The sequence below is a fragment of the Euleptes europaea genome, chromosome 12 (genome assembly GCF_029931775.1).
Source record: "Euleptes europaea isolate rEulEur1 chromosome 12, rEulEur1.hap1, whole genome shotgun sequence".
In the NCBI taxonomy this organism is placed as follows: domain Eukaryota; kingdom Metazoa; phylum Chordata; class Lepidosauria; order Squamata; family Sphaerodactylidae; genus Euleptes; species Euleptes europaea.
This window is the reverse complement of record NC_079323.1, coordinates 54,956,995-54,973,667: the sequence shown is the minus strand read 5'-3', so window position 1 is coordinate 54,973,667 and position 16,673 is coordinate 54,956,995. Positions and strand designations below refer to the sequence as shown.

Below are 16,673 nucleotides of genomic sequence, written 5' to 3'. Positions count from 1 at the left end.
ACCCCAGACTGCAAACCTGCTTTTTAAGGAGGGAATACAACCACATCTAGAACAAGAAACAGCAAATCCCAAGCTAGTCCTTCGAGCAACCAGCAGCATCTCTGTCTTGCTGGAATTAAGCTTCAGCTTATTGGCTCTCATCAATCCCAAAGCTGCCTCCAGGCATTGGTTCAAGATTTCCACAAGCTGCCTGGGATCCACCAGAAGTGCAAGACAGTGCTGAATGTCATCCGCCTGTTGGTGACAATCTTTGCCAAAATCTGGATCATCTCACCCAGTAATTTCATGTAAATATTGAAAAGCTTGGAGACAAGATGTAACCTTGTGGGACCCCGCAGGCCAGAAGCCAAGAGGCTGAGCAGCAGCCCCAACCCTGAGAGATGGTCCAGAAGGGTATCATGATTGATGGTATCGACTGCCCTGAGAGGTCCAGGAGAATCAACCGGATCACACGCCCTCTGTAGTAATATATATACTCTTTCCGAAGGAAAAAGAACCACTGATCTCACAAGACTCCAAGTAAATAGATTAAGATTTATCCTAAACAAGCTTATTTGGAAATGTTCAATCAAGACCAGGATGAGTCAGTTTTTACTGCTAGAATCTGGGTGCCATTTTTAAAATTTTGTATTGAATTTCAATCTGTGGTAAAATTAAGCATAGGAATGCTATCGTACAAATACTTGAGCAAGAAGCTTTCTCCACCTTTGCAATTCTTAATCAAGTGACTAGTTTCAGGGCATATGAAAGCAAGATGGAAATACAACTAGATGATAAAGATAATTTCCAGTATTTAACTTTCTCATTAAAATTGTGTACATATACATCCTTATAGTCCCATAGTTTGTGTATTCTACCAAAAGGGCCACAAAGTATAGAAAATTAGTCTTTTTAGTACCTTGTCGTCACAGCTTGCCATCTCCTTAAAGTGTAAGTTATACTTTTATTCTGATTTTCAGTAAAGTATTGGCTACCAGGTAATTCAGTGATCAGAAAACAGTACATATGACACTTCAATAAACATGTAACATTTATACCTGGCTATGAGCTTCCTGTGGGGAACCAAGGAAGTTCATAGCCAGACCCATATGTTAGATTTTAGTAGGGCAGACTTTAATGAACTCAAAGGCATGATGAGAGTCATTCCACGGGCAAGAATGCTGGAAGGGAAAGGAGCAAGTGAAGGGAGGACTCTCCTAAAACAAGAGCTCTTGCAAGCTCAAGCCCTCGCTATTCCAACAAGGTGGAAACATGGTAGGGGATCCAAGAGGATGAACAGATAACTTTGTGATGAGCAAAGAAAGAAAAAGGAAATGTTCAAGAAAAGGAGAATACTCTAAAGAAAAGTATCTGAGGGTTGCTAGGCACTGTAGGTCAGCTATCAGGGAGGCCAAAGCTCAGGGTGAGCTGAGGCTGGCCAAGGCAGCTCAACACAACAGAAAACTTCTTCAGATATATGAGGAGCAATTGCAAGGTAAAAGAGCCAATAGGCTCAAAGTGATTGAAAATGGAGAAACTCTGACAGAGGACAGGCTCTATGCCTATTTTGCCTCAGTTTTTCCCCTGAAAAAGAGAACGGGCTCTTCTAGAAATTGTAGTAGGCAAGGCACTGTACCTGGGCTGCTGGTTGACATGGACAGCGAGGTAGTTGAGAGGCACCTGGCTTCACTGGATGAGTACAATTCCCTGGGGCAGATGGTATGCACCTGAGTGTTCAAAGAACTTTCTAGAGCACGCACAGCCTTTGTCCATCATCTTCAAGATCTCTTGGAGGACAGGAGATGTACCACAAGACTGGAGGAGAGTAAATTTTATTTTTTATTTTTTTTAAGAGAGGAGGGATGACTAAGGAAACTAAAGGCCAGTCAGTCTGACCTCTATCCCAGGGAAGATACTGGAGCAGATTTTAAAGGGGTCTACCTGCAAACATCTGAAGGACAACTTGGTGATCCAGGAAAGTCAGCACAGATTTCTCCCCAATAGATCCTGTCAGACCAACCTCGTTTCCTTCTTTGATTGAGTGATGAGCTTACTGGATCGAGGGAATGCTGTTGATGTTATTTACTTGGATTTCAGTAAAGCTTTTGACAGGTTTCCCCATGATGTTCTGATGGGTGCAGACTAGACTCTAGAATAGTTAGGTGGATAGGGAACTGGTTAGAGAGCCGCACCCAAAGAGTAGTTGTCAATGGCATTTCATCTGATTGGAGGGAGGTGTCTAGTAGGGTGTCACAGGGCTTGGTCCTGGGCCCAGTACTTTACAATAATTTTATAAATGATCTGGATGAGGGGGCAGAGGTACGACTCATTAAATTTGCAAATGACACCAAATTGCAAGGACCCTGGAAGATAAAGTCCAATGAGATCTGAACACACTGGAAAAGCGGGTGGATGTGAACAAGATGCAATTCAACAAGTGCAGTTTTTCATCTGGGTAACAAAAATGAGATGCTCACATACTGGATGAGGGAATACACTTCTAGATAGAAGTGCATGAATAAGATCTTGGGGTACGGGTGGTCTGTAAACTAAATATGAGCAGCCAGTGAGATGCTGCAGCATAAAAGGCTAATGTGGTCTTAGGATGTTTCAACAGAGGCATAACATCCAAATTGCAAGATGTCCGTTCTGCTGTATACCACCTTGGTCAGGCCACACTTGGACTACTGTGTACAGCTCTGGAGGACTCACGGGGATGATCAGGGACCTGGAGGCTAAGCCATGCGAGGAAAGGCTGAGGGCCTTGTGAATGTTCAGTATGGAAAAGAGGAGGTTGAGGGGGAACATAATTGCTCTCTTTAAGTATCTGAAAGACTGTCACTTAGAGGAGGGCAGGAAGCAGTTCCTGTTGGCAGCAGAGGACAGTACCCACAATAGGATTATGGGAGGAAAAGTACCAGCTGGAATCTTACTGAACTATGGTAAGAGTAGTTCAGCAGTGGAATTGACTGCCTAGGGAAGTGGTGGGTTCTCCCTCACTGGCAGTCTTAAAGCAGTGGCTGGCTGAGCACTTGTCAGGGATGCTTTGAGCTGATCCTGCATTGTGCAGGGAGTTGGACTAGATGGCCTACATGAACCCTTCCAACTCTACGAGTCTACAATTCCTGGAAGAGAGGTTCTCAGTTGGCTGTTTCTGCCCTCCTACTGTCAGCCCCACGGAACGCAGCTAAAAGGTTGGGGGTCTGAACTGCATCAAGATCCAGGCGTGCCTGGTTAATAAAAACGGAACTAATAACCCCAATTGAACTCTTACTAACAAGAGCTGTTGTTCAGAGAAAAAGAGGCAATGCACATTCTACTAGCAGCTTCACAGTTTATAAGCGCTAAATATTCATTTAACAAAACAGAAAATTCAACACCCATGTTCTGTCTTATCAAGGCAGGGTTTCAGATACCCAATGAAAAGCAGCTGCGGAGGGACCCCACTCTGTGTCGTGACTTCTGCGCAGGGCCGGATTTAGGTTTGATGAGGCCCTAAGCTATTGAAGGTAATGGGGCCCTTTATATGTCCAGCTGTCCTTTGTCAACAACAAATTGTCGCTTTTTGTGTTGAATATATGTTTTATGGTAATTTATGGACCTAATAGGTATCTAAAGCCATTTGCACATAACAAAATATGTATTTTATCAAAGTAATTGTAGAACTGAAATACAAGAAGTATATTAATAGTGAAATAATTATTAATGAGCAAACCAGTGATATTTTAGGGAGCAGGCTAGCAGGCCATTACTTACATCATAGGAGCCTACACAACACAAAACACTGTTGATGTATGTAGGTTTTATTTTATTTGTTTTTTATCTTATATTTTGGAAATGTAAATGTTTTTTTTCCTTTAAATTTTTTTGGGGGCCCCAAGACAGTGGGGCCCTAAGCTATAGCTTGTTTAGCTTATACGTCAATCCGGCACTGCTTCTGCACACAGCTTAAGCCGCTTTTTACAAAACAGCGGGGTGATCATTCTTTTATAGACGAACACACAATAACCTATTGAAGCAAGCGGTCCGCGACCGTGAAATAGCTGTTCTGGTTTTTGACAGCACGCCTCTAAAGTATTTGCAGTGACTTTTTTTTAGAACCTAAGAAGTCATTCGGACCAAGCGATATAGGCGTCCCAGTAGGGTCAGCTACACACAGCACTTTGAATCCGGAGACAGTGGGAAGTGTAGACCAGTGCCGGATTTACGTATAAGCTAAACAAGCTTGGCACAACATAGCTTAGGGCCACACTCTCTTGGGCCCCCCAAAAAACTTTAAAGGAAAAAAAACACACTGGATGTACATTTCCAAAGTATAAGATAAAAAACAAATAAAGTAAAACCTACATACGGCAACAGTGTTTTGTGTTGTGTAGGCTCCTATGATGTAAGTAATGGGCCCCACCTGCTCCCTAAAATATCACTGGTTTGCTCATTTCTATATATAGGGTGCCTACATTCTGCATGTTTTAGGGGGTCCATAAATTACCATATAGCATATATTCAACACAAAAAACAGCAACAAATTATTGTTGACAAAGCACAGTGGGTAGCCGTGTTAGTCTGTCTGCAGTAATAGAAAAGGGCAAGAGTCCAGTAGCACCTTAAAGACTAACAAAAAATATTTTCCGGTAGGGTATGAGCTTTCGTGAGCCACAGCTCAGTTCTTCTCATACCCTACCATAAAAAATGTTTGTTATTCTTTAAGGTGCTACTGGACTCTTACCCTTTTCTACTATTGTTGACAAAGGACAGCTGGACATATAAAGGGCTCCATTACCTTCAATAGCTTAGGGCCCTGTTGTGACAAACCAGGGGTTCGGGGTGGGGGGCCGGGAGAGAGACCCAAAGACCATTGTTTCAAGAAACAGTTATTTATTTGGAGCAGCTGCGACCCAGAGGCCCTGATGGGCAGAAATCTCTGAGTCCCGATTGTACCGAGGGAGAGATATTTATCCAAATTCAAGATATGACAACCCAACAGCATTCAGGGTAAAGCTGATAGCGCTGCAGACCTGGAGGCGGCAGTAAAGTAACAGTTTCACCCTTATAGAGAGGTTTTAATCTAATTGTTGATTGACGTAATCGATTTTAACTGGTAAGGTTTGTAGTTTGTCTGGCTAACGCCGTAATAATAAAACCATTCAACAGTTTCTCCCCGTTCTTGCTATGGTCCACTGCGACCCTCCGTGCCTCTTGCCCCAATTCCTGGCAAGCAGGCACGCAGGGATCCCCTTGCCCAGCCGCAATTCATTCATAAACCCTTTAATGGCATATAACGCCCAGCCACAAGCTATTCCCTGGCTGTCCCAACACGTTTGCAGAAAGGAAAAGAGACGGTGACGAATCGCCAAACCAGTGGATCTTCCATAGCCAGGGGAAGTCTACCTTGCGGTCTCAGCGCCATCAGGGCTAAATCCGGCCCCGGTGTGGGAGTAAGGGGTGCGGCTGTGAGGACTCCCCCGGCCTGCGACCCGCACCTTGCGGGCCGGCCGTCCCCACGTGCGCGCGGAGGGGCTTTTGGGTGTTGTCCACGCGGAGTCGGGGGCCCAACATGGTCGACTTTCAGGCGGGCTTCCCTGGAGGGGGGCCCGGCCCAGGGAAAGGGGGGGGGTCTCCTTCCCGCCAGTCGTCGAAAACGAAGAGGGGAGGCCGGCCTCCATCCAGGCCTTCCTGCCTTCCTCCCTCCCGCGGCGGCGCCTCCTCGCCGTTTGAACTCGGAACGGAAATGAGAGCAGCGGCGCCGCGCGGGGCAGAAACGGAAACAAAACACCAGAAAGCGAAGAGGCCACGAGACCCCCCCCCCTCCGCCCCGGATACAGCGCGAGGCGCTTCCCCCCCGCCGCCCCCCCCGCCACCGCGCGCCCCGGACTCACCCGCCTCAGCCTCCGTCCCAGAAAACACGCGACCAGGCCGCGACGCCAGCCGGAGCCGCCTTCCCCGATATTTTCCCTCCCCCGGCCTCGCCCCCCGGCACAGCCCTTCCCGGAGGGCCCGGTCCCTTCCCCTGCGGGGGCCGGTGGAGCGAAGCCCGGGACGCGCTCCGGCTCCGGTGGCGAGGCCTACGCGCGGGGCCCTGACAGGGAAAAGGCGCGCGTACGCTTTCTCCCCCCCCCCCTCCGCGAGCAGGCCCGAAAACTACGAGTCCCGCCATCCTTTGCGGAAAGGCGCCGACACGCCCCGCCCACTAAGGAAACCGGCTTTCGCAGGTGGAAATCTTACTTTGAACCGGAAGCAAGTCCTTCCCCTGACAGGGGGGAAAGCGCGCGTACGCTTCCCCCCCCGCAGGCCGAAAACTACGAGTCCCGCCATCCTTTGCGAAAAGGCGCCGCCGACGCACCACGCCCCCCCCACTAAGGAAACCAGCTTTCGCAGGTAAAATCAACCGCGCTTACTTTAAACCGGAAGCAAATCCTTCCCTTTCCGGTGCAAGAACTGATAAATAGGGATATATGTATATATAGTATATATATAGTGTATATATGTGTGTGTGTGTGTGTGTGTATATATATTATATGTGTATATATATATATATATATATAAAAAAATCTTTCACTATATTAAATAGGGATATATATATATATATAAAATCTTTCACTATATTAAATAGGGATATATATATATATAAAATCTTTCACTATATTAAATAGGGATATATATATATATAAAATCTTTCACTATATTAAATAGGGAGATATATATATATATATATATATATATATATATATATATATATATATATATATATATATATATATATATATATATATATATATATATAATTTTTCACTATTTATATTTGTACTATTTATATTTTAGCTGCGTTTCTTTTCCTTTGATGAAAGACTGAAAGCGCCGGAGGTCAGAGTGAGTGTGTCTCGCGCGTTGGTCGTTGTACAGCTCATCCCATGGTGGAGGCGCAATTGGGGCGGCGGGGGGGGGGAGGGGAAGGAGGGACGTCAGCAAGCTCCCAGCACCCACTGCGCGTCGTAGAGGCGGGGCCATACTGGGTCTAGGACGGATGTAGGTGACCCCGCAACGGCTTGGTGGAGCTGGAAGGGTGAGGAGGGGGTGCTGCGGGGAGGAAATGGGGGAGGCCGGCCGCGTCTTGGTCTCTCTCACCCTAGGGATGCTGACCCTAGCTCCCCTCCCCCCCCCCAGTGATGGCAGTGGTTTTGGTTCTCTTATCCTTTTCTCTAGCCTCTTAAAAGCCAATTTTGACTGACTGTTTTCCCTATTTGCGCGGCCTTTAGCGACTTAAGTAACGTTGAAGTAGTTTGGGCAGAATGACTGCCCTGAGGATGAGATAATTAAGAGCTGGCAATAGTTCACTAGGTATAGGTGACAAAGATACAGGTGATTTATGATAAAGAATTAGACAGTAAATACAAAGAGAGTGACAGTGACAATAAACGGACAGAGGAGGGGAGAGGGGAAGCCAAAGATATAAACGTTTGTTAAATGACAGGATAGAACTTTTAGATGACATGATATGTTAATGGATTTTTTTAACTGAATTTGAATTAACTTGAAAAATCAAAAAAATTATATAAAAAAATAATAATGACTGCCTTGAGGCCATCCAATGAGCATCGTATCAGGGAATATGAACATGAGCCTTCCCAGTCATGGGCATACCACACCTAATCCCATCACGCCTGCTGTTCACATTTACATACTGTTAACATTTCCATACTAATGCTTGTCTGAATTCACTCTCCTCTACTTAAAGACAGATGGATTCACATTCTAGCTGTATCTGAAGAAGTGAGCTGTGGCTCATATAAGTTCATACCCTGCCAGAAAATATTTTTGTTAGTCTTTAAGGTGCTACTGGACTCTTGCCCTTTTCTACTACTGCAGACAGACCAACACAGCTACCCACTGTGAATTATCTTCCCAGTCTAGTTATCTAAATGTTGGCTGTGACCGCACTTGTATTCCCAGCGATGTATTAAGAGTTTGAAAACGTTATAAAAAAATACTGTTTGCGCTTTGTTTGGCCCCTTTAGCTGTGAAGACGTCTTCCAACCATTTATAAGCCGTGGTATCCAAAAACCCTTTTAAAGCGATGTTTTTTACAACATTTTCAAACTCTTAATACATCGCTGGGAATACAAAGTGCGGTAGCCCCCGTTGTTTCACCTAGGGTCCTTGCCTGCGCAGAAATTGCAGCACAAACTGGCTCTAAAGGCTAATTGATGAATTCCAAAAAAGGGTATTTGCCATGATGCCCATATGTGCCATCCAAGGATGTGTTTGTGTAGATTGCCGTACAAGTCAGGACACAAAAAGCACTTTGCTGTAGTTTTAAAACTTTTTTATAATACAATTTGTGTTTACTTGAGTTCAGATTTCAATACCATTACTTCTTTATATTTTTAGCTTCTAAGTGTAAGCTGCTAGTGTACAAGTAGTCTAAATTAAAAAAGAATTGGAAGGAACTCGGTGGTTATACTTGGATCTGATTACAGATTTAAACTTTACTGTAGTATTGAGTCATTGTAAGTGAGGTCTGGTGTTTTTTTTTTAATGTACTCCAAAACATTAAGTCTTTGAGACAGTTGTTGGTACTTTGTCTTTCTAGCTGCATCGCCTGCAAGTTCATCATGATTCTCCAACAGCTCTTCAGATTTTCTTACATTTTTCGTTCCGCTGTTTCCACCCACTTGCGTAGAAACATTGGTTTTTCTGCTGTTGTGTTCAATAAGGCAAAGGAACTTGATCCTGTGCAGAAACTCTTCTTGGACAAGATCAGAGAATACGATACAAAAAGCCAGTAAGTGTATGGAGACAGTTCAGTAATAAATGAGGAATTTTAAGGAGCCAGTGCTTTGAATATCTTGTTACCGATTTGATGATCATTTAAACTAACTGCGAGATCAGTGTAAGAAAAAAATCCAAACATTCTTGCATTCCATAGTTGGAAGGCGTTTAAATGTTATATTCTGCTTTATAGTCCCAAGAGGATCTCAAAATAACTTACAAAATATCACAATAAAAACACGTTAAAGTTGGATATAAGGAACAGGAAAAAAAATTATTTCTGTATGGGTTCAGGCTCAGTCAGAAGTGAATTCCCTGCCTCTGGTCTTTCCTTGGTTGATAGCCTTTCCTTTGGTCAATACTTACTTGGCAGCAACCTGTATTGAGGAAAGTGCAGCTGTGTAGTTGGTGGAGGTACTTTTTCCCTTGCTCGTAGTTGGTGGGCAGTTCCCTTGAGGGTTCTTGTATAAGCCCTTCTAGAAATTGGCTTCTAGTAATATAGAATCCACTGTGATACTTAATGACAGGCAATTATATTTTTTGTTGATTGGTCCTGTTGGTAGGTAGTAACTTTAGAATAAATTTGGCCAAAAGTTTAAATTCACAATATGTAAAGCAGCTCAGCTGATTGTAACAGGAATGGTCTAGACAAAAGAGGCTGAGGTTTAAAGCTTAATATAATGTAGCAAATTATCATATACTTTCTTTATTCAAGGGCGACAAAGCCCATAGGTTTTTAGGCAAAGTAATATAACCTCTGTCAGTTGCCAAATATATCTTGGCTGCACTAAAAATCCAAGCTACTGCCATTAATTCAGAGCTGTAATGATTCCCCTTACTATTTTAGTTTTAACTTGATATTTAAAATTATTTAATATTTACCTCTTCCTAAAGCGTTGACTGTTTTTCTTTCTCGTGTATTTCAACTTTGGTTGTATTATTTTGCTTAAAAGTCTATGAACCCATTCCTGAGGGGGCGGCGAGATGAAGCTCTTTTGGAGCCGGTGTGACCCCACACCGGCATAAGGTGGCATCTGCGCTGGCGCGGGGGCAAACACACCAGCGTCCGGGCACTGCTAGCACAGCTACGCCAGGAAAGCCCACACCGGTGTGGAGGGGGTGGAGCTGCCTTTAGGCAGCTTCCAGCCCTTTCGCCCTGGGAATGCCCCCTTGAGCAGCCACCTTTTTTGGTTGTGCAGCCCTGTTGTAGGCAATGGGGTGTTCCCCCCTTTGTTTTTTAAATTTTCAGACATGTTTCTTTGCCTCTGTGACGACTGGGAAGCCTCTGAGGAGGTGGTGCAGCTGCGCTGCCTCTGGCCGCTGCGGATCTGCCTCCCCCCTTCAGGATTGGGCTGCCTGTGCTATGTAGACTTCCTTGAATAAAGAAATATAATGTAGGTGACAAGCAGTGATTGAAACTTGTTTTCTTTAAAAGGTACCCCCTCACCCCCCACAATACAGTGGGAAAAAGCTGTGTGAGACAAATTATTTTAAATGCATAAGAAAATGTAGTATTGGTACTTTTATTTCACACTTTTTACCCCAGTGAGAACTCTAAAAAGCTTACAATGTTCTCCCCTCCTCCATTTTATCCTCACAGCAACCACCCTGTAAGGTAGGTTTGGCTGAGTGTGTGTGACTGGCCCAAAGTCACCTCACAAGGTTCCATGGCCAGCTGGAGAGCCTAGCTTTTGTCTTACAGATCATAGTCTTAACACTAACTACTTCTATTTAAATGCTCATTATTTCATTTGAAGGAAAGCTGGTGGCCCTGTTGATGCTGGCCCAGAATATCAGAAAGATCTGAATGAAGGAATTGCTAAACTTCAACGGTTATATGGCAGTGGAGACTTGACCAAATTTCCAGACTTCAAATTTGAGGGTAAGCTATTAAAGCTTGTACACTAATTTACATTACAGTTTGAAGCCTGTTGACTTCAGTGGACTTAGAAGGGTGTGTCTGTAGTCCAGATTGTGCTGTTAGACATGTTTAAGTATGGAGAAACAATTGGCTTGAAGTAAGATCTTATGCCTTACCAACTTGCAATCAGTAGAACTGCCCTCAGTCTTTGAAACTAGATACCCAACTTCTAAATACATTTCAATTGACTAAAATTTAGCATTAGATGGCAAGATATTCTGCAGCAAATGGTTAGTATTTTTAATATAAGTGGTGAGCAAGCACTACCTGTATCCCAGATATTAACAAAGTAGGTTGGCTCTTGTCTAAATTCTGTGCACTCAAAAGTTACTTCCCTGCTTCCCTTTCCCATTGCAGCCTGAAATGCCCCTCCCCACTCATGAGGGATATGGGACCCTTAGGAGTAGTAGTATGAAAGAAGAATGGAAGTGTTGCCATAGCAGAAGGAGAATTGGTGGAAATGCCCTTCCTCCTTGCATGTATGAATCCTTTTCGTGGCATCTAACTCAGTGTTACGAGACTCCCTTTTATTCATGTTCTCAACGTAAAACTGTATTAATAGGTTCTTTTACCAATATGTGTGTTTTAGTCTTGTCATCTGTTATTTCAAGAAACTTCCATATTTGAAAATATGCATGGGAAAAAGGTGTACAACTATCAAATTGATTGCAAGGACAGTACTAAAACTACCAGTGGTGTTTTAATATGTGCTTTTGCACAACAGATATTTCAATTATTTTTGTACATCTGTAGGTTAAAGTTACTTACCATCTAGTAAACTTGGCAAATGATTGGTTTGTAAATTTATGTAGCAAACTAGCCAGTATCTCTCTAGAGGCGTGTTTTTTTAATTAAGCTGAAACTGCTTTTCTCTTGATAGAACCCAAGTTTGAAGAAGATCAGAAGTGATGTGAAGGACATGTCTACCCCAATAGGTTGGGTTTGTTGCGTTGGTCTGCAGTTGTAACTTAAATAAACAGTTGGTTGTTCAAATATGTGTGTGTTTGAATTCAGAAGGATATACATATAGAAATTCTTTCCTTTTGTTGAAAATTATTTTTATGCTTTACAAGATCAAAAGTTCAATAAAGTAGTTTAATATCCTTTTTCCTGAGATAGGCATAATCAGGAATCATATCCATATTATAGTATCTGGTCTGTAAGGGCACTTTCACACAGTCCAGATAATGCACTTTCAATCCACTTTCAGTGCACCTTAACAATTGTTAGCAAGTGGATTTTTCCAGTTCACACAGTAAAATCCACCTTCATAGTGCATTGAAAGTGCATTATTTAGGCTGTGTGAAAGTGCCCTCTGAGTATGAGCTGCAGTTGTTAAACTCAGAAATATATGAGATTTCAAACATTTCATTTTTATGAATGCAGATTACAAGCAAGCTTATTCAGTATTTCTGAAATTTTTGTAAGCATATTTTTAAAGGTACCAATATGATACCTAAACTGAACCAGGAAACAAGTCACACACACCTGTACAATATTTGTGTGAAATAGTGGGAGTTGCAGTTTACTTTAACTGCTTATTAAGAAACTTAGATTCATAGAATCAGAGTTGGAAGGAACCACCAGGGTCATCTAGTCCAACCCCCTGCACAATGCAGGAAATTCACAACTACCTCCCCCGTACACTCCCAGTGACCCCTATGCCATGCTTAGATGGCCAAGATGCCCTCCCTCTCATGATCTGCCTAGTCATAGAATCAGCATTGCTGACAGATGGCCATCTAGCCTCTTCTTAAAAACCTCCAGGGAAGGAGAGCTTACCACCTCCTGAGGAAGCCTGTTCCACTGAGGGACCGCTCTAACTTTTAGAAAATTCTTCCTAATGTCTAGATGGAAACTCTTTCCATTTAATTTCAACCCACTGGTTCTGGTCCGATTTCCTGGGGCAACAGAAAACAACTCGGCACCATCCTCTATGGGACAGTCCTTCAAGTACTTGAAGATGGTTATATCACTTCTCAGTCTTCTCCTCTTCAGGCTAAACATACCCAGCTCCTTCAAGCTTTCCTCATAGAACTTGATCTCCAGATACCTCACCATCTTCATTGCCCTCCTCTGGACAAGTTCCAGCTTGTCTACATCCTTCTTAAATTGTGGTGTCCAAAACTGAACACAATGTTCTAGGTGAGGTCTAACTAGAGCAGAGTAAAGCAATACCATCATTTCGCGTGATCTGGACACTATACTTCTGTTGATACAGCCCAAGATCGCATTTGCCTTTTTAGCTACCGCATCACACTGCTGACTCATGTTCAGAGTTTGGTCTACTAAGACATCAAGATCCTTTTTGCACACACTACTGATAAGACAACTTTTCCCCATCCTATAATTATGCATTTGATTTTTCCTACCTAAATGCAGAACTTTACATTTATCTTTGTTGAAGTGCATTTTATTAATTTTAGCCCAATTCTCCAGCCTGTCAAGATCATCCTGGCTCTGTCTTCTACCATATTTGCTATCCCTCCCAATTTAGTATCATCTACAAATTTAATAAGCATCCCCTCTATTCCTTCATCCAAATAATTTATAAAGATGTTGAACAACACAGGGCCCAGGACAGATCCCTGAGGCACTCCACTAGTTGCTCCTCTCCAAGTGGATGAGGAACCATTAACAAGCACTCTTTGGGTGCGATCTGTCAACCAGTTACAGATCCACCTAACAGTAATAGGATCTAAACCACATTTTTCCAATTTGTCATTTTTTTAAAAGAAATCTTTTTATTGCTTTTTCCATAAATATAATACACTTCTTATTCGGTATTCCATATAGCTTATCTTTCCATATATTTATGAATAATATTGCATAGCTTAATGCATGCCTTCTTAATCAAATACATATAATAATTTGAACTTCCCCCCCAACTTCCTCCAACCCATTCTTAAGTTACTCCTTTATATTACTATTTATCTGTTCCTTCTGAGCTAGTATATATTTATTTAAAATTGCCTATTTCTTTCTAGTGTCCATATATACTCCTTAACTTAGTAACCCAATCTCTAATATATTCAATTAGCATTAAAGAAATTTAAAAATACTATTAGGATACATAATTACTCCAAAAACAAGGATAGAACTATATATTCTTTACATTATCAAGCAAGTAAAAAAAAAAAAACTCGTTATTTCCCTGCACCTCCCCTTACTCCCAACATTTCAATACCCTCCGACCCTCTATCCCTTCTTTTTAAACGACTTTTTCTGTTGGGGGTTTCTATTGGTTTTTTCTTGCTTTCTTAATGTAGTCTCTTGGCGTCCATGGTGACCAGTTACTGCATCTTGCCCAGATGAATTTTCATCCCGTCGTGTTTCTTCTTGGTCTCTTCCTTGGATGGGATCTGTCAGTTCTGTATTTCTTAATAAAAATCTTAATAAAAATCTTTCAGGCTCTGCTAGTGAGTTGACCACACATCTGATCTGTTTGTAGATTAAAGTAAGTCCTTGTGTTAACCAAGCGTATTTTATTCCATTTTTCCTCAATATCATTGTGAAATCTTTATAAGCATTTCTCTTTGCGACCAAGTGATGAGGTAGATCTTTTAGCAATATTAATGATAATCCATCTACCAAAAGAGAACTATCATATTGGATTTGCATGATTGTATTCTTCATTCTGAGATCATGAAAATAATCACAATCTCTCTAGGTGTTGATTTCTTCATTTTTGGTGACAAGGGAACTCTGTATTTTGTCTATTGCATAATTTAATTTTTGTTCATTTAAATGGAAAATATCAGCAAGTGACTTTATCATAGTCCCTCTAGTATCTCCATATTTTTCCGCGGGATTGCGTATTCGTAGATTGGATTCTCTCAATTTCAAATCCAAAAGTGCAATCTGGTCCTTTAAAATCTCTCCTTGTGTTTGTAAATCTCCAATTTGTTTCTCATTATCCTTAGTTTCCATGCAAATTTCCTTTTGTTCCTCCTCCACTTTTGTTATGGTAATTTCCATCTTTTTCATGTCTGTTTTTAATACCTTCACTTGGTCTTTAGTTGTCTTAATCTTGATCAAAAGGTTGTCAAGTTTCTGGTCAATTAGTTGAGTCATTTGTTTTGTCTGTTGTTGAATTTGTTTATTGAGTGTTTCAGTGTGCTGCATCAACATTTCCTCCAGTCTTTTGTAATCCATGGTTCCCCCTGTGGAGCTGGTTGTATAGGCGGGCAGTATTAGTGTAACACAAACCATCAAGTTTCAGGAGTCCTCTAGCCTTTAAAGACATCCGGTCCTTCCCACAAAGTCTCCTCGTTCTCACAGCAAAACGTGGCAGGAAGACTCTAAAGTGAAAGTATTTCAAATCAGAAATAGAACTTCGTCCCTCCCCCTTCCAACTCGGAATCTTCAGTTGCTGCGTACAATGTCACTCAAATCGTGTTGTTATGTTTACCCACGAAAAAGATTTATAATTCCTCAGTCTGGTTGGTGATTTTTCTTATTTTATCAAATTATCTCTTGGTCTTGTGGGGGGGGGTGCGGGTTTGTAGCTAGTTGAAAAATCTCCTCAGTCTTTTTCTGATTGAAAGGCAGACAAAAGGAGTTCTTAGCACTTACAGGTCTCGGATGTCGGGGTTTCTGTAGTTAAAATGGTTCAATAGCTGGTGTTTGGTAGAGGAGATCTGATCCTGGATCCATTAGAGGTGCTCACGGCGATGGTTACTTCTTCAGCTGGGCAGGATCCAACCCCCCCCCCCCCGGGTTTTCATTCCCGGGGGAAAGTTTGGAAGTCAAAACCGCACTCTTCGGCAGCAGGAATTTCCTGCTCCATGTTCCACCTTTTAGGAACGTGGATCGGGGCACTAAAAGTGTCCCGTTTTCGGAGCGTCTCCAGGTTCTCTCAAGAGCTCTTGAGAGAAGTTGTGATCAGATCCGCCATCTTGCCGGAAGTTCACATTTTCCCAATTTGTCAACAAGAATATTGTATGGAACCTTATCAAAACCCTTACTGAAATCATGATAAACTATGTCTACAGCATTCCCCTGATCCAGCAAGGTAGTAATTTGAAAAAAGCTGATTTTATACAACTATCATATATAAAATATTGATCCTGCCTCAGGACTCTGAAAGAGGGGAAATGAATGCTCATGGGCAAGGACTGGAGAAGTAAGCTCTGCCACTTGTAAGTAAGTAAGCTCTGTCATTTGTTCTTCAGGATGCATGTATAAGTATCAGATTCTACACATGGCCCCAGATTATGGAACAAAATATCCATACAAAGCGGCATGGCCTTTTACAGAACAAACCTTAAGAAACCACAGGTTCGCAGAAAAATCCAAAAAAACTTTTAAAAACACCTGAATTGAAGAAGAAATATGTAAACATCACAGCTCCAACAAGGTATTGACCAATACCTCAAAGATCAAACTTGATGTTGTAACTGGCTATTTTGGGGAGTTCTGGTGGATGTATTTAAATTATTTATATAACAGAGGCCTCATTCTTACACTGAGCATTATCCTATAGTGAGTTACAGGACAATCAGCTTTCTGAAAAGTTAAAGTTCTATATAGCATTACAGCCAGTTGTTAAAAAATGGTCCAGAGCTAGAGCAAGCTTTTTTTTTTAGACTAAACAATTTTTTAGGATCAAAAATTTTAGGATCAAATTTTTAAGATCAAAAATTTTTAGGACAAAGATTTCAGGAACTCTGAAGTGCTAATATTACTTTTTCCTTCTAATATTTATATTTTAAGTTCCAATTTAATGGATGCCATTGAATGAAATAGTTGTGTATGCTCAATATGTGTCTTAATCAGCAGCGGTGAAATCACAAAGCATGTAAGTAATTTATTTACAATATCTGTTAAGTTTAAAAAGGCACTGATAGTCATGATATACAAATAATTTTCAGCAACAGAATTCATAAATAGGTTTTTTGGAAGAGATTTTTTAAAAACAAAATAGTTGTAAGGATACTATATTTCAACAAATTAATACTTGCACAAGTTCATTACATCTGACTATGGTCTAAAGTCAAGGCACTTG

The 16,673-nt window shown here is 41.8% G+C and overlaps 1 protein-coding gene across 1 annotated transcript; it reads left to right on the top strand.

The window, feature by feature from the left end:
• Window positions 1-8,546: 8,546 nt before the first annotated feature.
• Window positions 8,547-11,599, top strand: ATP5PF (ATP synthase peripheral stalk subunit F6). The gene is made up of 3 exons (XM_056858471.1): window positions 8,547-8,758; window positions 10,503-10,627; window positions 11,547-11,599. Exons 1-3 carry the CDS (start codon window positions 8,589-8,591, stop codon window positions 11,573-11,575), a joined length of 324 nt encoding a protein of 107 aa, XP_056714449.1. The 5' UTR covers window positions 8,547-8,588; the 3' UTR covers window positions 11,576-11,599.
• The last annotated feature ends 5,074 nt before the right edge of the window (window positions 11,600-16,673 follow it).